This window comes from Bombus impatiens, unplaced genomic scaffold, assembly GCF_000188095.3.
Source record: "Bombus impatiens unplaced genomic scaffold, BIMP_2.2 scf_0107, whole genome shotgun sequence".
Taxonomy (NCBI): domain Eukaryota; kingdom Metazoa; phylum Arthropoda; class Insecta; order Hymenoptera; family Apidae; genus Bombus; species Bombus impatiens.
This window is the reverse complement of record NT_176526.1, coordinates 254684-276575: the sequence shown is the minus strand read 5'-3', so window position 1 is coordinate 276575 and position 21892 is coordinate 254684. Positions and strand designations below refer to the sequence as shown.

At 34.7% G+C, this 21892-nt stretch overlaps 3 protein-coding genes across 8 annotated transcripts; all 3 read left to right on the top strand.

The window, feature by feature from the left end:
- The first annotated feature begins 442 nt into the window (after positions 1–442).
- LOC100749587 (vacuolar protein sorting-associated protein 13D) lies at positions 443–16465 on the top strand. Of its 3 annotated transcripts, XM_012380788.3 has the most exons (25): positions 443–697; positions 777–914; positions 1156–1346; positions 1418–1649; positions 1728–1924; positions 2005–2172; positions 2241–2478; positions 2548–9329; positions 9423–9579; positions 9644–9872; positions 9940–10183; positions 10248–10616; positions 10683–10871; positions 10934–11257; positions 11365–11557; positions 11628–11810; positions 11870–12100; positions 12633–12659; positions 12864–13024; positions 13088–13702; positions 13759–13941; positions 14011–14382; positions 14450–14562; positions 14630–15059; positions 15122–16465. In XM_012380788.3, the coding sequence occupies exons 2-25, from the start codon at positions 818–820 to the stop codon at positions 15221–15223; spliced, it is 12027 nt and encodes a 4008-aa protein (XP_012236211.1). In that variant the 5' UTR covers positions 443–697; positions 777–817; the 3' UTR covers positions 15224–16465. The 3 variants fall into 3 exon arrangements, with proteins under 3 accessions (XP_012236211.1, XP_003486391.1, XP_033174585.1); XM_003486343.4 differs by lacking the exon at positions 12633–12659 and having other exon boundaries at positions 444–914; XM_033318694.1 differs by lacking the exons at positions 443–697; positions 777–914; positions 1156–1346; positions 1418–1649 and having other exon boundaries at positions 1746–1913.
- A 360-nt stretch (positions 16466–16825) lies between these two features.
- Positions 16826–19145, top strand: LOC100748037 (tumor protein p63-regulated gene 1-like protein). Of its 2 annotated transcripts, XM_012380792.2 has the most exons (6): positions 16826–17178; positions 17277–17493; positions 17569–17745; positions 17853–17960; positions 18327–18460; positions 18527–19145. In XM_012380792.2, exons 1-6 carry the CDS (start codon positions 17064–17066, stop codon positions 18712–18714), a joined length of 939 nt encoding a protein of 312 aa, XP_012236215.1. In that variant the 5' UTR covers positions 16826–17063; the 3' UTR covers positions 18715–19145. The 2 variants fall into 2 exon arrangements, with proteins under 2 accessions (XP_012236215.1, XP_012236216.1); XM_012380793.2 differs by lacking the exon at positions 17853–17960.
- A 166-nt stretch (positions 19146–19311) lies between these two features.
- On the top strand, positions 19312–21788 carry LOC100749469 (C1GALT1-specific chaperone 1). Of its 3 annotated transcripts, XM_012380790.3 has the most exons (5): positions 19312–19568; positions 19660–20651; positions 20726–20824; positions 20915–21027; positions 21103–21788. In XM_012380790.3, exons 2-5 carry the CDS (start codon positions 19838–19840, stop codon positions 21241–21243), a joined length of 1167 nt encoding a protein of 388 aa, XP_012236213.1. In that variant the 5' UTR covers positions 19312–19568; positions 19660–19837; the 3' UTR covers positions 21244–21788. The 3 variants fall into 3 exon arrangements, with proteins under 3 accessions (XP_012236213.1, XP_003486390.1, XP_012236212.1); XM_003486342.4 differs by having other exon boundaries at positions 19313–19568; positions 20726–21027; XM_012380789.3 differs by having other exon boundaries at positions 19313–19587; positions 20726–21027; positions 21103–21271.
- The last annotated feature ends 104 nt before the right edge of the window (positions 21789–21892 follow it).

The following is a 21892-nucleotide window of genomic DNA, read 5'->3' as shown; positions in this document are numbered from 1 at the left end:
CAGATTCGTTATATATACAGAGAAATATTCGGAAATAGAGCTCTCATTGGTTAATAAATCTCAATTCAAGATGTTCAGACGCAAGTTGCATAAAAATTATTTTTTCAATTCTGTATAAACAAATATGTTCAATTTTCATTAGTACAATTAATGGTTCTTCCATTAACATTTTTAATGATCTTAATGAATGATTCTAATAAAGTTAAAGAATTAGGCTATGGATGTTAATGTATTTAACGTATACAAATACAATTTCATGTATACAAATTTATATTTGTATGTTCTTTATCTTCTGAACGGTATAACGAGTAGTTTACTATAAATATTTAATATATATTTGGTATTTAAATTACCTATAATCGCTTAAATATTTATACATTCTACTAATAATATACGTAACGTTGTTCCCCCTCCTACATAGTTCGCAATTTGATCAGAATTTTACATTGCAGAAAAAAAGTTGCGTTTCGTTATAAATAATCGCAAGTTTCAAAGTTCTTAACGTGATGTCGAAATTGTACATTCGGCACGATGGTGTTCACGATCGATGAAGCTTCTTTGATATGATCTGTATCGTTAACGGGAGATCTCGTGGCTTTCGTAATAAAAGAAATAGTATTTTGATGTAAAAAATGTTACTTTTGCTCGAGCAGAGCTATATCTCGCCGATCGTACGATCCACAATCGCTATTACATCGTGAGTTTCGAAAATCTGAACGAAACTTCGACGAATATAACCTATACAGAATATACTTATGCCTGCTTTTGTATATAAGGTGATCCTTGTAGCTGTTAAGGAACTTTACAATCCTTCAAAATGTTGGAAGGACTCGTTGCCTGGGTGTTAAATAATTATCTCGGGAAATACGTGGAAAATTTAAATACTGATCAACTGAGTATCGCCTTACTCTCTGGTAAGGTTATGTTTTCTTTCTTAATTGTATTCATGTAATATAAGAATTTATTTTTATTGAAATACCTCGCTGATACTACTTCCCTTATATTATTTAAAAATTTAGATTTAGTTGTACATTATATCACTGCTTGTTAGATAGGATTATTTAGTTTCAAACCAAATCTCCTTAAGCGTACATTGAAATTTAATAGTATTCACTCAATGAAGTTTAATAGTAAAATGAAAATATCTTATTTTAGGTGAAGTTGAATTAGAGAATTTGCCATTAAAGAAAGAGGCCTTGCGTCATATTGGATTACCAGTGGAAATAAAGGCAGGATTTATTGGTAAAGTAAGATTACAAGTGCCTGTTCGTCAGATAAGAACAGCTTCATGGGTCATAGTAATAGAGCAACTTTATTTGGTAGCTGGGCCAATCAGTTTGGATGAGGTATATGATCTGTGATTTCCCTGCAGTGTATATTTCCAGTTCTATATGTTTATAGATAATTGTATTCATAGTTTGATAGTGAAACAGAAGAACAGGCAATTTTAGAATATAAGTTGAATCGACTAGATTCATTAGAAGCAAGATGGAGAACAGATACAGAACGAGATCCTGGTTATTATGCCACCAGTTACAGTTCCTGGGTAAATTATGGCACCTCCTTGATCACAAATATTATTGAAAATTTACAGCTCAATATTAAGGATGTTCACATAAGATATGAAGATGGTGTGACATTGTCAGATGGTGAAAGAAGTTTTCTTATTTAATAAGATAAATAAAGTAATGGTAAATATATTACTGGAAAATAATTTTGATTAATAGGTACTGGTGTTACACTTGGTGTAACTATAGGAGCTCTAACTGCACAAAGTTGTGATGCTAGTTGGATACCTGGTTCTACGTCCTGGAATCTCACAGATGCTTCTTTCAAGCTCATGGAACTTGACAGGCTTTCCATTTATTGGAATCACATGAAAAAAGATGAATTTCTTGGGTCTCTTAATCTCGGTGATTTAGCTGTATATATTGTTTTTTATATACCTAGTTCAATTAATTAAAATAATTTAGCCAATAATTTTGAAATTAATTTCATTCTCAGATTGCCATGAGCGAGTCAAACAATATAATAAAGAACCACATCTTATTACCTGTTAATGCAAGAGCTCATATCAAGAGAGATAGGTCTGAACGACCATTGAGATCTACGAATAAACCTAGAATGGTTGTTGATCTTTTATTAGATGATGTCCCATTATGTCTCACAGATGTAAGTTTAGGACTATATATCTGATTTCACTATTTAAAGTCCTTATATTGCAAGTGACTTTCTGTTAGGTACAATATGATCAAATAGTTAAATGTATAAGAGAATTGAAAGATATAGAACGTCGTAAGCAACAGAGATGTTGCCGTCCATTGCTTAGTGTGTCTGCTGCTCCAAGGGAATGGTGGAAGTATGCAGCAAGGTGTCACCTCGGAAAAGACGCTCTGAAACCTAAACCATCATGGAAAGATATCCTTCAAAGAGGCAATGAGAACATTTTATATGTAGAGAGTTACATTAAATTGCTAGGTATATAAGAAAAATTATGGAAACCTACCATTTCATTGCTTCTTGATACTCATCAGTGTCATTTTATAGGAACACCAACTAGTATCTTACCTCCAGATATCAAACAGTTAAAAGAAAAGATAGAACACGAACGAAGTTTCGATGAATTGAGAGTACTGAGAGAAGTAGCAATGTATAGAGTTAAACCTCCAAAACTACCTCAAAATTCTGATGTAAATGTACCACAACCTAGAGGAATGTTGGAGCAGTGGTTTCCACAGTGGTGGGGCTGGTATTCAAAGAGTTCAAACACGAACACTCAAAGTACATCCTCTACATTTGATGGAGAGCTTTTGGATGTTTTGGCAGACACTATAGATGATGACACCTTGTTACGTCGAGATACGGTGTTTGGACAGTTCAATTTTGCTTTATCTAAAGGCGCTTTTTCCCTTTGTACGATGAAGAATGATGGCAAGAATACGAAAGCGGTTATAGAGCTACAGTTCGAACGAGTAAACTTGAGTTACGATTCGAGGCCCAGATATGGATCTCACAAATTCTTTATCAGTTTGGGAGCCTTGTATCTTCACGATTATCTCACAGAGAATTCCACATTCCCGATTTTGGTGCAGCCTCAAATAATTCCCACAATAACCTCTAGAGTACGTGGTTCTTCAGAAAAGTTAACCAATCAATTACCTCAACAACTCTTTGAAATGACTTACGAAAAAAGACCATTGCACTTAAATGCTGATCATTTGCTGCAAGTGAATTCAAAGTCATTAGATGTAGTTTACAACCCTACAGTGATACATTGGCTTATAGACTTCATGTGCAAACCACATAGATCATCGACCAATCAAAGGTTTCAAGCAATGAAGCGACGAACTCGAAGACAACTCATCAAGAACTGGGAACAGATTTTAGATGGAGATTTGGTATATCGCTCATCCTGGGATTTGCAGTTCAATATATCGGCACCACAGATTCTACTAGTTGAGAATTTTACCGATTCCAATGCTGCGGTGGTTGTTGTAGATTTCGGAAAGCTCCACTTGTCGAATAACGTACAAAATAACGAAGTAATCATTAAATCGAACTCTCCTGAACTAAATAGCGACGATGAAGATGAAAGATTCGAGACACCTTGTTCGACACCGCCTGGAAGTCAAGAAAATGGTTCCATACAAGACTTCCCGACCATTTCTGAGACAGCATTGCATCAGAAACTGTACGACCACTATACTATCGATCTGGTGGATTTGCAGATTCTCGTAGGGAAAGTGAAGGACAATTGGAAACACATACGAACCAGGGGGATGTCTAGTTTGCACGTTCTGGAACGTTTCAACATATCCTTGCAAATTGAACGAAGAGTGTTTGCTTCCTCTGATCCGAATTTGCCATCCGTGACTGTATCTGGGAATCTGCCAAGACTGGTGGTTCATGTTAATGAACAGAAGGTGGAGGCAATTAGACTGATGTATAATTTATTATCTAGCTTTTCGAAATCCACAGGAATTTCTCAGGCTGATGTAATCAGTATAGAACCAGAGAGTCCTAAGAAAGAAGAGAGCCTAGACAAATCTTTAAGCCATGCAGTTATGGTTCAATTCATTATTGATCAGATGACTTTCGAGTTGCAATCTAGAGGCCGTAGTGTAGCAGAACTTCAGGTCTCTGGAGTCCGAGCCGGTTTTAGCAAAAGGTCTGCAGATATCAATGTTTCCCTATCTGTCCATGGTTTGCTTCTCGTTGATGCTCTTCAGGAATTTGGTCCGGATTTTGAATTATTAGTAGCCAGTCACAAACACGTAGGGATGGACAGTATTTCTGGGAGCTTAAGAGATTCGGAACCAACATCACCTGTTTCCCCAGTCTCTCCTGGTTCTCCCGATTTCAATATGCCAAGGAGATTGACTTCTCCAGTTGCTTTGACCAATGCTTTGTCTAATCTAGCAAGCAAAGCGAAGAATCCGCAATCACCCAGGAATAATTCTTTAATCGAATTGGAGAAAATGGATTCTGAAGCTTTGATAGTAGTTGAATTAACTTTAGTATATGATACATTAGAGATTTTGAGAGTAGCCAATATTCAGTTCAACAACTTGGATATTATCGCTAATCAGGAGACCATTGTAGAACTAATGGGATTCTTTAAAAGGATATTCCCTTCTCAAAGGAAGATAAAACCAGGATACATTGAGAGACAAGAATCCCTTTCAAGCCAAACTATGGAGTCAAAAGTTTCCACCAGGACAGAAGTAACCTTTGATTTTCATAGACTGAATGTGCTTCTCTTAAGGGCAGTGATACAGGATAATCACTTGGTTGGTCAGAAAATCGCCACAGCTACGATGTGTGACGCTCGCATACAAGCTACTTTGGCAGTAAACGCTTCTATCTCTGGTTCACTTGGAGGTTTACAAATCTTGGATCAAACACCAACCGGTAAAACGCACCAAAGAATCGTCAGTGTTGGAAGAGACCCAATAGCTGATCCATCTCAACATCCATTAGAACATTTTCCTGGTCTGCCTAATCAGCCAGAAGCTTTACGGTTTTCCGCCAATCGATGTACCAAACCTTGTTCACAACAGCAGGATGGAATGGAAACCTTAATAGATCTAACAATTCGTATTGGTAGTGTTTGGTATACCCACGCTCCTCATTTATTGTCAGAGTTACGTTCTTGTGCTGACGAGTTTAAACAGTATTTGAGTAAGCTTGCACGACAGATCAGCGCAGCTGCCACAGACATGGCCATAGGCTTAGTAAACGCAGAGGACTGGTCCATTCCACCTCGTAGACGTTTACCAAGTTTGTCTGTGGATTTGGAAAATTCAGGAAGTTTGTCTTTGAAATTAGATATCCTGTTGGATAGTCCTGTTTTGGTAATTCCGCGTTCGTCTCACAGTAGACAAGTTTTCGTCGCACATCTTGGCACTATGTCCTTGCAACACGAACCTCATCAAGGTTCCATGGCGAAGCACAAATTAACTCTAGAAGTTAGGGAAATGAATTTGTACTCTTTGGAGATATCTGCCAACGTGGGACAAGTTCATAGTAATCTCCCTCTAAGAGCCGAAGAAATATACTGTTGCAAAGAATCAGGCAAGCCAATTTTGCATGATACTGTATTAAAAGTCGTGGTTGAAAAAGAGAATGCGTTAGCACAAAGCCCGAGTTTCTTTCTCGACAATGAATTTTTCAGTAGTCCTATTGTCCAAGTCCATGGAGTTGTAATGACACCACTGAAAGTCTCCCTATCTCGAGAACAATATGAACAGTTATTAGACACTACTAATAGACTTTTCTCCATGCCAGTATCTGTACCCGTTGTTCAGAAGTCTCAAGCAATGAGCAAAGCACCAAATTATTCTGATAAACTTGATCTCTCCATCAAAGTTTTATTCGAACTGCCTACTCTAGGTATAGAACTCAAACAGGGACTTTTGGAACAGCCATTAGTTGAATTGTCCATGAGGGATTTTGTGGCCAAATATGAGAAATTGCAAAAAAATGAATCCACTATTCAAGTTGCTCTACGATCCCTTTTGATGGAGGACCTTCTTTGTCCTATTGGCTCCAGGCATAGATACATGATGCAATCGTCAGCTCCGACTCGTGCCAAACTTTTAGCTGGTGTCTCTAAGTCTTGTCCTGACTTTGCCTTTGTACAACAAATTAGAAGCGAATTTGGACGAGGAAGTTTACCCGACAGATTAGAAACTGATACCTTATATGGGACAATTCCTGCTCACTGGCGCAGAAAACCAGTTTCTTTGGCAAACACGCCAAATACTCCACCTCCGTCTCCTGGTGCATCAACCAGTGAAGAGAATCTGGTACTAATGAGCATTACCATAACAGAACCAGATTGTGATCTGCCAACGAAAAATCAATTTCATCAGAAACTTGTCACAGTGGATTTTAATTGTTTGGATTTGGTCATTAATGTCGAATCCTGGATGGTGGTATTTGATTTCTTTGGGTTTGCTGGTCCCTCAGGAAGCAGTCCTAAAGTTACAATGCATCAAACGTCCACTGGCACAGATCAATTGGACAAGGCGGATAATCTACCTCTACGATCAGAAACTGGGATAGAAGTTAGATCTTTAACGCTGGTTTTGATACAATCTGAGAGGGAAATTGCTAAAGCCAATGTATCTAATGCAAACATGCACATTTTGAAAGCAAATGGGAAGACGAAGGTGTCAGGATCCTTGGGATCGATGTCTTTGCTAGACCTAACACCGCATGGAAGATTTTATAGAGAGAGGTTCCTTTCATCTGGGCGGAAAGCTCTGAATTTTCAGTATTCCAGCTATATTGATTCTGAAAAACGACCTTATGATGCCCAATTAAAACTAGAGATGTCTGCTGTCCATTATGTACACACTCAAAGATTCGTGGCAGAACTTCAAGCGTTCATTGGCCATTTTTCTCAACTTTGGACCATTATGGCTAATCTGAGAGCTGGTGTTGGCGCTATAATCGATACTAACAGGAGAAGCATAAGATTATCTTTAGAATTAGAAGCAGGTGCACCAGTAATCCTATTGCCAGTTAGTTCTAGATCAGATGAAATGTTATTGCTGGATCTGGGAGAACTCACCGCACATAATCGATTCGAAACTTCAGAAGTGATAGATAAATGCATGCTGGACATAATGTTCCTTGAACTTGTTAATATGGACGTCTATGCAGCTAAACGGATTAAGTGTGATAATGATCAGGATGGCAATATGGATAATCTGCTTGTTGGTGGTTTTTATATCAAGAAACTTGGATCATCCTTGCTCACTGAAATGTGCCATTTGAAATTACGTATCGAAAGAAACTTGGACACCTATATTAGTAGAGAAATACCAGATTTGAGCATTCATGGAACGCTATCCACAATGGATTGTGCTTTGGACCCTGCTCAGTATATGTTGATTCGAGGTTTACTTTCTTACAATATCGGCGAAAATTTGGATGACTTGCGACAATTCATGCAAGATCTGAATGAAACTGTTGAGTATTCCATAGTTAGCATGGATAACAAGGGGAAAATCTGGAAAAAATCGTGCATAACGCTAGAATTGGTAAATGTTACTGTTAAGCTGCATCCAAATCATAATATTGCAGCATTAGCTTGTATTAATTTTATAAAATCCAGATTGACATTAGATTCATTGAGTGATGGATCACAGGATATTGATTTAGTATCCCAGGAAATATTAATTATGGACATGAGATTTCAGGATGAGCCTGCTAACAAACAATCTAATGTTTTCACAAGTATTTTACAGCCTCTGAGAAATTCAAATAATGAAAATCGCGTCCAGGCTGAGGTTCATCATAGAAGGCGTAAAGCAAACGCGGCCACGACTATTTTGGTCCACAGCATGCGCTTAACTGCTATACTAGACTGGTGGGAGGCTGTAAGAGATTTCCTGATTTTGAATTCTGTAGAACCAGGACCCATTGGAACTGCTCAGATAATCACCGAAAACAACCAAGAAAATGACAGTAATGCTTTGTCTGCAATACCATTCGAATTAAAGATTAATATCACTGATTCAGAATTAGTTATTGTAGAGGATACATCGATTCGCGATACGAACGCCGTTATTCTGAAAAACACAGCTGTTCTTTCTTATAGATCTGCCCCTCAAGAAGGTGAAAAACCTCTTTCTTGTAACCTGTCCCATTGCGAACTCTTTTCCTGTGTCTTAGGGCTAGAAGAAGAGACTGCATTATCTATAATAGATCCAGTTGGAGCCAGTTTGGATTTGACAGTAGATAAATGTCTTGAAATACAATTGCAACCTCTGTGCGTAAGATTAAGTTACCATGATGTGACTATGTTCTCTAGAATGCTCAGTTCTCTACCAAAACAGACTCTAGTAGCTAAACAACGCTCCAGTGAAGCATTGACACCCACCGAGAGGCAAGTACAAAAATTGACAGCCCTGGGATTTACAGATGCTGACTGTAGAGCTGCTTTGGATCTCTGTAATGGGCAATTGGACGAAGCAGCTTTGTGGTTAACTCAACATGCAGTACCTAATTCAGACACCAGTACAAACAATGAGTCCGTTTTTCGCACTTTTGAAATTCAAATATCATGTGCAAGAATATGCATTATAGATGACTGTAGAGACGCTGATGTACCATTACTGGAGATTTCCTTACAAGATCTTAATTTGAGACAAGAACGCGTGGGACCTGGTATAGTATCTACTACTTTCAGCATTGATTATTATAATAGAGTTCTCAGTGGCTGGGAGCCCTTCATCGAACCATGGTGTGCTACCGTTCAATGGGAGCAGATGTTAACTAATTCTTTCAATGCAAAGAGGCTGCAGATGTCTGTTAACTCCCAAGATTCTGTTGATGTTAACATAACTTCAACGCTAATAGAGTTGATAGAGTTGGTTAAGAACAACTGGATGCAGGATTTCTACTCTACTTCCAGTAAGGAAGTTAATATGACTAAGGCAAGCAATGGGCAAGGATATCGACGTCGAATGCCTTTCATTCCTTTTGCATTAAGGAATGAAACTGGTTGTAAATTGTGGTTCAAAACGATTATTGCTACTGCGGACGATACCAAGAATGTGGGACAGAATTTTAAAGCCCAAAATGACTTTCAGAAGGATGATACATGGCTTGAAGTTCTTCCAGGTGACACTGTTCCATTTACTTTTGAAGGAAGAGGTAAATTGAGACATCATGCCACGCATACTGTCAGGAGACATCAGATTACAGTGTTGGTAGATGGGTGGAGACCTGTAGATCCTGTCACTGTCGATCGTGTTGGGATATATTTTCGTCATGCTAGTGCAAATGTTACTGATATACAGATAGATACAACACTGGTATGTAAAATTCATTTTTATTTCATCGCTTAAGATTATTTATTTTGACTGGAGCTCATTTATACCTTCCTATATTTAAATGATTACTTTTAGTTTCAGATACTAACGCCGAAAGCTAGAATAGTATTCGCCGTTGAATTAGAAGGATCAGCTAGAAAATTAGTAACTGTTAGATCAGCTTTACAAATATCCAATAAATTAAAACACACAGTGGAAATCAAGATGGAAAAAACCTTGAATCAATACGGATGTAAGTTGCTTATATGAAATGAAGTTAATTATTGAATTCCAATTTTCATATTCTTTTCTTTTAGACCAGCTTTTAACTTCATCTACTAGTGACAGAATTCTTCAAGTACCTGCCCAATCCACAATATCGATTCCCCTAACGCACACCGGGGTACAAATGTGCTTAAAACCTATCAACTTGAACAATTTGTTTCAATACTGTACAGAAACAATAGATTGGACCATAGTTAGGAAACCATTAGAAGTTATAGAAAATCGTATCACTTGTAGAGCTAATCACAACAATATATTTAGGTACGTCCCGAATTATACACGGAAATGAATGATTCAATATACGTTTTTAAATCAATCTGTTTTGTAGAATGAGCGTAGCAGTGATGAGGGATAATTATCCATTGGATATGAGTCAAATGCTACCAGCACACACTATAACAGTGATGGCTCCTCTCACATTAACCAATCTATTGCCTCACGAATTGTTATATGAGATTAGCACAGAAAATGGTAGAATTCTACCCGGTGACAGTGCGGATTTACATACTGTAAATGTCGAAGAGCAGTTAGAAATTACAGTACAGTTAGATGGATACTCTGGATCAGGCACGGTAAATAAACCTTCTTTATTAATTTTTCAATGTCTTATTGATATTTAAGATCTACTTCATATAGATGTTGTTGCCACCAAATACCAACTCTTTCACTGCTCGTCTACGGCTGACAGATTCTTGTGGAAGAATATTATATCTCCACGCAGCTGTTAACATAGAAAAAGGCTCTGCTATACATATTAACATTACTGCACCATATTGGATTATAAATAAAACTGGTCTACCACTGGTGTTCAGACAAGAAGGAGTTGGGATAGAGGCAGCCGGACAATTTGAAGAAAACGAAAAAGCCAGGATGGTAGCTCCTTTGTTATTTTCTTTTAGTGATGAAGAAGCTAGCAGAACTCTGTCAGTGAGAATCGGTACTTCAGTGCATCCCCAGGGAATTCCACAGTGGTCTCAACATTTTCATTTGCAACCCGGAATACAAGTCCGTAAATATTAAATAAATATCATCAAATATAAAAAATATTCAAATTGATTTTTATATCTGCAGGTACATCGTCTTAGAATATCTCTTCGTGATGGCAGGCCTGACATAGTATATCTAATTAGTGTCGCTACTAGGATAGCTAGAGGGAAATACAGAGCTACAACTGTAGTCACATTATCTCCTAGATATCAGCTGCACAATAAATCAAGTTCTACCCTAGAATTAGCCCAGAAATGTTTCACCACAACAATTGTAAGCAATAACAAGAAATTTATTACGATATACAATAGTTTTTCATTGTTTCTCACTTTCAGAGTCATCCAGATGCTCAATCCACATACATTAAAATCATGTCCAATTGCCATATGGCATTTCATTGGCCACGTCTTGACAAAGATTTACTCCTATGTGTTCGTAATGTGGATGTTAGAAATTGCATGTGGTCAGGTGGTATCAGACTGGATGACAATTACTCATTGACAATTAACATCAGAGATTCAACAGGAAAGATGTATTTTCTTCGAGTAGACGTGGTGTTGCAAGAGAGTACATACTTTATAGTGTTTACTGATGCAGATACTATGCCACCACCTATAAGAGTAGACAATTTTTCAGAGGTGCCATTGGTAGTGAATCAGGTGATTAACCAAGACATTCTGTACCAAATACGCTTCAAGCACCGTTATCATAAGTTATACCACTTAACTGAATTAATTAGAAATTATTTTCAAGAGTATTTTTGTAGGTTACCGTGCACGATAACTTGCAATGGACAGTCAGACCACACTCCTCTGTCCCATATGCATTGGATGAATCCATCCAGGCTGCTGCTTTAGTTCTTACTGCACCTGGAGGTGTGACAGCTACATACGATTTGAATGTACTTGGAGAGGGCAGGGTTTTAACTTATGAGAACTTCATCTACATTGCCTTCACGGGTAATTCACCTTTTTCTGTATGATATTAAATCATTCTTCTTTTATGGATCTCACTATTTCTTGAAAACAGGTACTTTTAAAAATGATTGTGATCTCGGGACTGGAGAGGGTGGTCTAGACCCCCTAGATGTTGAAACACAAAGACTAGTCTTAGAAGCCGGTCCTGGTGGATGGGTTGCTTTGAGGAGAAAGCAATATGGTGCTAGATCTCAGTTATGGAGAATGACTGGAGATGGTCAATTGCAACACGAAGGTACCCTAAAAGAAATGTTTTTTTTAATCTTATACCTTAAAATGATTTTTTATGAATAGGATCTAGTCCACCCAGAGATAAACATTCAAGGGCTCCAGAAACAGTGTTAGTGTTGGATATAGCAGGCACTGCACCTCAACCATTCACCTATTGTGCTCTTGCTTTAAGGAAACCTGATCCCCGAAGGAGATCCACACAAACTTGGCGATTCACCGATGATGGACGATTATGTTGTGCACATAAGAATATGTGTGTACAGTCGAAAGATGGATTCATGGGATTACACGAAGGTTTGAAATATTATGGTTATTGTATTGTTGTATTATTCCTTGTATTATTACCTTAGTCAGGGGTGTTTTTATTAATTGTTTTGTCATTCTTATGTAAACCTTTTATATTCAGAATAGAATGTACAGTTAGAATTGTAAAAACTTTGGAAAAATTGTAGAATTGTAAAACAGTAAAAGTATTTTGCTTTTGCAATCCATTTTATACACAAATTTTGTTCTATTCATTACCATACATTCTTCTATTTTATTTGCTATAGATTTCACTTGCTTATTGAATCGCTATTATTATGCCACGTAAATTGAGATATCATTTGATTAAAAGGATGTTTCATCCATTATGTTTATCACTAAAACTAAAGTGGAATGTTACTAAGTACCTCGGTTTAAGCAAAGTGGCTGTAAATGTATAGTTACAAATCAACGTTTGTTTCTCTTACATTCAATTAATTTGGAATTTCCAGCTGTTTTCCCCGTTTATTCTCTGAATTATATTATTTTCGTGAATCTTAAACTCATAATGATAATGTTGCAGGCGGCAGTGTCGCCCGTTGGCAAATGTGTACGTATAGATTCGGAGCATACATTAAAGTCAGAATTATAACTATCTTAAGCGTTCAAACTGTCGCTTGTTTTTTTATTTCATTAACGCTAAGTTCGTCAATAATAAAATGCATGAAATAATATTTCAACTTCAAATTCTTTATACAGCTACTCGATCTGCGCAGAAATGTTCATTACATGCAGTTTCTATATGTCTTTTTAGGGAGTGAAGCAGTATTAGGCCCTCAAATGCACACCAATCCTCCCCCAATTGAACAGCGTGTTGGTCGACAGAAGCTAAGGCCAGGATCTGGCTTTTTATCTGTTACGGTAACTACTGATGGCCCAACAAGAGTGCTCCAAGTGTTAGATATCAAAGAAAGGGTATGAATACTGGAACAAGTATCTTAATGATACCAATACTCACTTTCTCACTTTCTTTTGCAGAAGAAAACGTTCGCTTTATTGGAAGAACGTGATTGGTCGCATATTGCAATCAGCCACCGACCAACACAGATAAATAGTGACGCAGAGAAGGTCAATTCCAAAGAATTGGAATTGAAAATCAACTTAACAGCTGGCTTAGGACTATCAATTGTTTCTCGAAGACCAGTTGAGGAGCTACTGTTTGCTCGTTTGGCTGGTATCTCTTTGGAACTGGTTCAGACTCCTATCAATACTACTCTAGACTTGAGCATGGAAGATATACAGATTGATAATCAGTTGTTTGAAGCACAATGTACATCTGTTCTTTATGTAACACGATCCACCCGAGTTGAGAGTGAGCGCAGACCAGCTATACACATAGTTGCGGAGAAACTGAAGTCAAAGAATCAGAATGCAGAAATATACAAGCACGTGGTAGTGAGCATCAAACCACTTTGCATACATTTGGAAGAGAAATTGATATTGAAGTTAGTTGCTTTTGTCGGGGCGGGAAGATCGGAATTAGAGGTACCTATGGACGAAAACGATTTCAAGGCTCAGAGGTTCATTTCCGAAGTATCTGCTGCACATGCTAAACGATACTATTTTGGAGCTTTAAAGATCGTTCCCAGTCAGGTTGGTTTTATTAATCGAAATTAATTAATCGAATTTCACATAATATGTTTTTTCAGATAAAATTAAGTGTACTCACTACAACAAAACTACCACGTCAACTTCAGATTATAAAAAGACAGTTAGGCTTAACATTAATCAAGTTTGAAGATGCCACTATTGAGTTGGAGCCATTTATTAAGAAGCATCCTTTTGAGAGCACTCAATTCTTAGTACATTCCATTATAAAACATTACAAAGATGTACGATTGTAAATATTCTTTATTTGTTAATTTACTTTCATTTCCCTGTTACAATAAATTTTATTTCAGGAATTAAAATGGCAAGCTGCAGTAATATTAGGATCCGTGGACTTTTTAGGAAATCCTCTAGGCTTTGTAAACGACGTCACAGAAGGAGTTTCCGGTTTAATCTACGAAGGAAGCGTGAAAACTTTAGTGAAAAATGTTACACACGGTATATCAAATTCCGCTGCCAAAGTAACAGAGTCTCTTTCCGATGGACTAGGAAGAGTCATAATGGATGAAAGACACGAGGAAGCTAGACAGAGAATTCGAGCTAATACAGCAGGCAGTAGTGATCATTTGGTAGCCGGATTAAAGGGCTTCGGGTTTGGACTACTTGGAGGGGTAACTAGCATCTTCAAACAAACCTATGATGGAGCAACAAACGAAGGATTTCCTGTACGTTTTTTAAAATTCATTACAATTGATTGCGACAAGTTAATTAAATGGTAACAAATGATTTCAGGGCTTTTTCGCTGGGTTTGGCAAAGGAGTTGTTGGAACTATCACGAAACCTGTTGTAGGAGTTCTAGATCTTGCCACAGAAACTGCCACTGCTGTAAGAGAAACCAGTAGAAGGTAAGTGTACTTTAAATTATATTTAATAATTATTAATAATATTTATAATTTCGTGTGATATATTTAGTGCTCATCGTACAATACCAAAACGTGATAGACCTCCTCGAGTGGCTAGCGGTTCCGCTGGTCTATTACCACCTTATAATCGTCAACAAGCAGAGGGCCAAGAATTTCTGTACATAATAAATGAACATAATTATTCAGAATTATTCGTGGCGTACGAGTGTTTACGTAGTGGAACGGAGAATCTAAGAGTTCTCGTTTCTAACGAAAGAGTCCGTGTGATTTCCGGTGGTACCAAAGGGGTTGTAACCGAAGTCAGCCTAGCAGATTTATTATATTGCCAACCGATGCATAAACTAGAAAGCAACGGTGTCACTTTATATTATATTGAATTAATATCTAGATCTGATTCGACGATAGCCGTTAATATAGACGGCCCAGAACTTCTAAGGAGACCTAAAGTTCGATGTGATAACGAGGAAGTAGCTAAAAGGGTCAGTATAATAAATTTCATGATTAGTATTAATACATTTATATTATTTCAAATTTGTTACAGGTATCGCAGCAAATTAATTACGCTAAAGGAATGCATGAGGAACGTAGCTTGACTCTATCCTCGTCGGATAATATGTTAGACGATGTACAGTACTATAAATAGTTGCGAACGGCCATACGCGAATATTTCTTACTTTGTGTTCGAAAATAAGTTTGGAATCACACGTTTACAAGAATATAGAGGTTTTCATAGGAAAATTAATAATTTTTAATCAACTCGAAAACTATTTCTCAACTCGAAAAGTATTAATTTCGAAATGGTAAAAAATTAGCTAATAATTGAATATTAATAAAATAGACAAGTGATCCAAACTTCTTGTTAGTAATCTATATTTCGTACGCTAGTCAATTCCCGGTTTTCTTGTGTTCTTCTTCTTCTTCTTGTCTTGTTCTCTTTTTCCAATAGTGCACATAATGATGTCTTATTACGCTTAAAACTAATTTGATTGTAAGACTGACGCAGCGTACCGTTTTTGTAATCCAGCATTCACAAGATTCAAATGTAAGGTCAGTTCAGACAATATTCTTTGAAGGAAGACATTTGATTATCGCACAGACAGTACATACACACATTTACACATACATACACATTTTATATACTAACGTACAAGTAGGAGATCAGCAGGAAGTCTTAAGAAAGATGCAAGATTTTTTTTTAATAGAATGTGTAAGTATATATACATAAATATATATTGGATTGTCAACTAAGTGATTGCGGATTTTGCAAATACCACCTAATGACAAAACCCGCAATCACTTAGTTGACAACCCAAATATATATGTGTATATATATATATATATATAATATGCGTGTAAGATGTAGTTAAGATATCTATTTGGGGCAAATCTACTTATTACTGAATAAAAAAAGGGAAAGTTAACGACAACCAAAGTTTTTACGATAGTATAGGATATTTATTTTCTACATTAATGAGTTTGATATCTTGCAGACTATTTTCTGTTTGTGACTATAGACTACATATTTTTTATGTAGCTTGTTGTAAAAATGTAACATGATAATATCACTAACCAAGTATTAATATTCTTCTTCTAATATTATGAGTGTAAAATATAAGGTAAAAGAGAAGGTAGTTTAAAAACAAAACTTGTACAGACATTGTAAAATTCAAAATCATCAGCTCTATACAGATTTGATTTTTATAAGGCTGATGTTTTGTACAGTTCGAGTATATGTATATATATAAATGTATAATTAAACGAATAAGAATTGACGTATTAGCGATGTATAAATTAATTATATACAACGATTGTCTAGATTTGTTATATCTTGAGATTTTCACGTTGTCAATGATATTTAATAAAGAACTCCTATTTTGTTCGATAATCGCTGTTTTTTGTTGTCAGTAAACTGTGGGTTTTTATACAAATTCATATTTCTGATTATATGATTAAAAATATAGTATCTAGATATAAAATTGTTCTAACTACCAGGTGTTATAGAAAGCACTATACTTTAGATATTTTATATATTTTGTCATATTATAATGCATATTATACTGCATTCTATAGAATTTTGCACTTTCAAACTTCCTATAAATGCATAAAAATCTGCAGTCTAGATATATATAATAATTTATAAAAATATCTGAGAACCTTGGAATATTTTTCTACTCATTTTTCAAATATAAGCAATATTAACATTCTTTAAAATACAGAAATGATAATAACAAATTCTTTGCTATCTTTTGATAACGTTATCAATGATAAATTTCATAAACATGGCGCCTTTCGTGAACACTTGAAATGTCAAACTGTTTCTGAGAATTTATCGGACGGATACGTTTTATTAACATTGCAAAAGTTGTTGGTCGAAAGAAAATATTGTTTTAGCCGTATTCCAAGAATTATCTAACTCTGATATCGTGAACAACGAAAAACAACGGAATTTTTTGATCAGACAGGAGAGCCATAACCTATAAACGATGGATGAAACGTATTTCGATGAAGGACCCGCGGGAAATTTTGAAACAGCTACGCTAGAAATTACCAAAGAACTCGATGTCAATGAGTTGAATAGTCAAAACACTGTTCCTGTTGGTTGGTATTTTACATATTGGGAGTCACAATGTTTTTCTATTTAATATCTTAATGAGATTAACGTGTTAAAAACATTTTTTGTAATTGTTAATAAAAAGGAGCTGATACTGCAAAGAAGAACAGAGAGAATAAGACATATACTTCAAGTGAAGTTCCATCATCGAAGGACTTGTCTAATATCCCTTTCAAACATATAGATATTCACTCTTTTTTCTCTGACAGAAACGAAGTTGTTGACAGAGCACTAAAAGATTGCCAAGAGAGTTTAATAAATGAAGAGGAAAACGATATTATTGGAAGCTGGCTGTTGACAGAGTAGGAGACTTAATGTATATACATCTTGTTTTATTATTATATAATATGACGATTAATATTAGGACATATTTGTAGAATAAGTCTGTGGGATATTGAGAAAGAAAGATTGGTAATACTTTCAAAAAAAGCTATTTATTCAATAAAGTATGACTTCATCTCCTTAAAGATATTAGAGTACAACCGGATACCTTTGTTGCAAATTGATACGCTCGTCTCGGGCGAATTAGTTTATCCTCCTTCGTCTTTAGCGCCGTAAGTATCATCGTGAAGTTTTCACAATAAAAATTACCATCTAATTATAGGTGAAAAATGAATCACAGTTAGTTTGTATTGTTTACAAATTTATGAACGATTTTTAGACGATTAAATGGATTGGCAGAGGGTGTATCGTCAATATTTCATTACGCAGGCCGTCAAGAGTGGTCTACTCTTGTCTCTTGTACAGATTTTGCACAGTTTGAACCTAGGTACACTGAGCTATTACATAGAACAGAGACAATTATTTAAAAAAAAAAAAGAATGTTTTGTTCCATTTTTATTGATTTCTGTTAATAGTATTATCGTTCTTGTATGTGTTAAATACATGTAGGCACCTTCAAATAATTTCATTTTAAGTGAAATGCAAATTATATAATAGAACTGTTTATTTCGTTTAGTTAATATTCACACTTATGCTTGCAGACTTTTGCTTTGATAAATAATGTAATACTTATGTTTTATTGTCTAGTTTCAAGTATATATATATTTATTTTTAAATATTGCTATATGTATAATAGTAATTCTGATAGTAGTTCATTTGTAATTACTGTATAAAATTAAAATTGACTTTCCAGAAAAAGGCACATGTCTGGGATAAGACTGATGTGGAATAAAGGCAATCCAGTACCATTAACTAAGAAATGGAATCCATTTGCAAAGGATATACCATGGCTTACTTATGCTAGTCATCCGTTATTTTGGTACAAAGGTAAATTTACTTTATTTGTTCAATTATATCAATTACTTATTTGTAAAACTTTGATGCTATTTGTAGGATCAGAAGTAGAGAAAGCAAGGTTTAATGTTGAAGGTTTACAGTCATTGATTAAAGATTTCTTGCCATCAGACTGCATTATAAGAAATGGTCTTATTATCATAGAAAACTACTTTGGTGTAGGTGCCTTAGTACATAACAGAAATGGATTAGGTTTCTATAAAATTCGTGGTAAAGTCAGTTTTTAATCTAGTTTATAAGAAATTGAAATTTGTGTTTGATTTCTCTAAAATTCACATTCCAATTTCCAAAGCTCAAAACTCCTATTTATAAATTTTATGATATTTATAATGAAATACTAAAATTAGCGATACAATTGTATTTTATCCACATAACAGAACTCTCAAATAGATCTCTATTTACTTTTCAAAGATTCTACTGTGAAATACTATTAAGCATATCGTATATAATTCTACAGCATATAATACAAACATTTTCACTCAGTACCTGGCAGACAGAATGCTAAAACTAGATATTAAACATCGCGTTAAAATAATTCGTTTACATTTTCTAGATATAAAACTATGTTTTATAATTCCGTATTGTAAAGACAAGGCGCTTAACCTTTCTATAATATATATAAAGATAATAATAAATAAAGATAGTTCTTCCTTAACATGTAACAGAAAAACTTCTTTTATTATCCTTTACCATTTAATAAATTTTTTTAATTGTTTCGAAATAATATCAATGCTAATAATAGAGAATAATATTAGAAATAAAAATTTATATGTAAAAAATAATTTTTGAAAGACAACAGTGATCTTATTTTACATCAAATATTATCTACAGAAAAAATATTGAGATATGAAATATTTTATTTGGAAAACATATTACTAGTTGGTTATGTTCAAATGTATTAGGTACATAACACCACCTGTTGACCTAATTCATTATATCGTTCAGTTTTAATACAGTTACATAAACGAAAGGTTATACAAAATTAATAAAATTGCAAAATTACAAGAAAATAGCAATATTTATGAAATAACAAAATCTACATAATATCAGGCCGTTTAGCGCATTCGATCGTTTTTTATCAGTAAGTAATATAAATAAATGTAAGTATATATTTTAAACAATTTTTTCTATAACTTTTATAATAACACATACCTTGTTATTTTTATTTGTAGATCCTTTAGACACAAATATGATTTATAAGATGCAGAATTTATGATTGGAATGATCTAATGCAATCAACCATTTGCGAGTTCAACGAGAGTCAATTAATGTTATTAGATCATAGCTATTTCAGAGGAAAAAGCTCTATGATAGAAATGCAGTATTACAGATCAGTGTCAAAACTATAAGATGTATCTCTACCGTCTTAAACTGTGGCCTGTGTTTCTAATTGGATTCGGAATCGGTTCTCTCCTTGCCCTGATCTTATTTGCTGCTCAAGATTTATTTAACAATATTTCCATTTGTCAGAAATCATCATTAAATTTGTACTCTACAAACAGAAATGATCTTAAATGGTTCATGTCTGATACATGGATCAAGCAAGAGACTGTTATACAGAGTTGGAAAGATTCAACAAACATGACATATAGTAAATGGTTGAATAATAGAAAACTGAGGTCAAAAAATATTGATATGGATATTTATCTTTATGGACCTGAAAGTAGGGAAGAATCAGAAGCAGAGTGGTTGAAGTCAAATATTCACATCACTTGTATTGTATTTGTAAAAAAAGTTAAATTGGCTAGATCTATCCAGGATACTTGGGGAAAACATTGTAACAAGATATACTTCTTTGGTCAAGTGAAAGATCCTAAAATGCCTATTATAAATTTTGATATAAAATTAGTATCTTCATGGCAACTTTTATGTGAAGCCTTCAAGTATGTGTGGAAGAGCAGTGAAACATTAGAATGGCTTATCTTTGTAAAAGATGACACATTAGTGGTTCTTGAAAATTTGCGGTACATGCTTGGCCCATTAAATCACACTCAGAATCATTATTTGGGTCATGCAGTTACTCTCTGGGGTCAATCTTATAATGTAGCTGATGCTGGATATGTAATTAGTGTGGGAGTGCTTAGGAAGCTAATTAAAATGTTTGATAACTCAGAAAAATGTGCAATCAGTGGCAAATATTGGAAACAGGAAGATTATTATCTCGGTAAATTTTTTATCACTCCTGATATTCCTTATCTACAAAACTATAATTAAACTGCAGTTTTTAATTGTTTTCAGCTAAACATTTGGCTTCTATGGGAATTTATCCTTCTGATACAAGGGACCAGTATTTAAGGGGAACCTTTCATGGATACTCTTTGCAATCTTTATTATGGGGTGGTGTTAAGACTGGTGTTTATTGGACTCGTGCATTATACCCAGTAAAAAACGAATGCTGCTCATTTATGTCTGTTACTTTTAATGTAGGAGAATCAGAAAAAATGCACACATTGAATTATTTATTATATCATTTTCATGTCTTAAAGAGGAAAGCTGTTTTTGGAAGTAGAAAAGCAGCAATATCCATATCTGACAAGGATGTATGATTATTATTTTATTATGAATGTATTATGATAAGAAAGAACTTAGAATTAACTAAATATTTCTATTTTCAGGTCTGGAGAGTTGCGTTGGAAGAAGAGTTTAATATTACAAATTTAAATAACATTTCTAGCGAGGTGTACTATGAGATATGGCATGCAAAATATTCTGAACCAGGACAATTAATTAGTAAAAATTATCAGGCTAATGACTGAGATAAATTTAAATAAATCATTCATATATAATTTTTATATGTTTTATACTGACTGAAGATTTTTTAAAGATATTTTATATCAAGTAATATCATATTTTAATAATTTTAAAGTACAATAATGTTATCGATGTTAGATAGTTTAATAATTGTTGAAATTGTTTGAAACTGATTGTGAATAAACATTGAATTTTTATAGAATGATGTTGTTAAAAACTTGAAATGGTTATCAGGTTTTACAGTTTATTAATGAGTTATATTGATATGACAAATGTGGGAATGACGGAGTAGTGTTGTTTGATAAGTTACGCCATTGTTGCCTTATCTGACTAATTAAGAACTCATTAACGCTTGTAACGACCTCGCTAATCAAATCACAACTCCAATTTTAAATATATGTTAAGAATACTGGAACAATGAATCCTTATGCTTTTCTATGTGAATGATTTATCTCTGGCTAGGGAAGATGGATATGCCAGGTGTTCTAAAGAATTATTTTTAGCTGTAAGTAAACTATTAGAGTACCTGATAATATACATATATATACATTTTAATGCTTATTCTCATTTGATAATTATCGTGTAAATCATTTAATTTTGTAATAATAAATGTGTAATTTTTTAGAAGCAAAGTTTTGTTAATTCACGAATCCC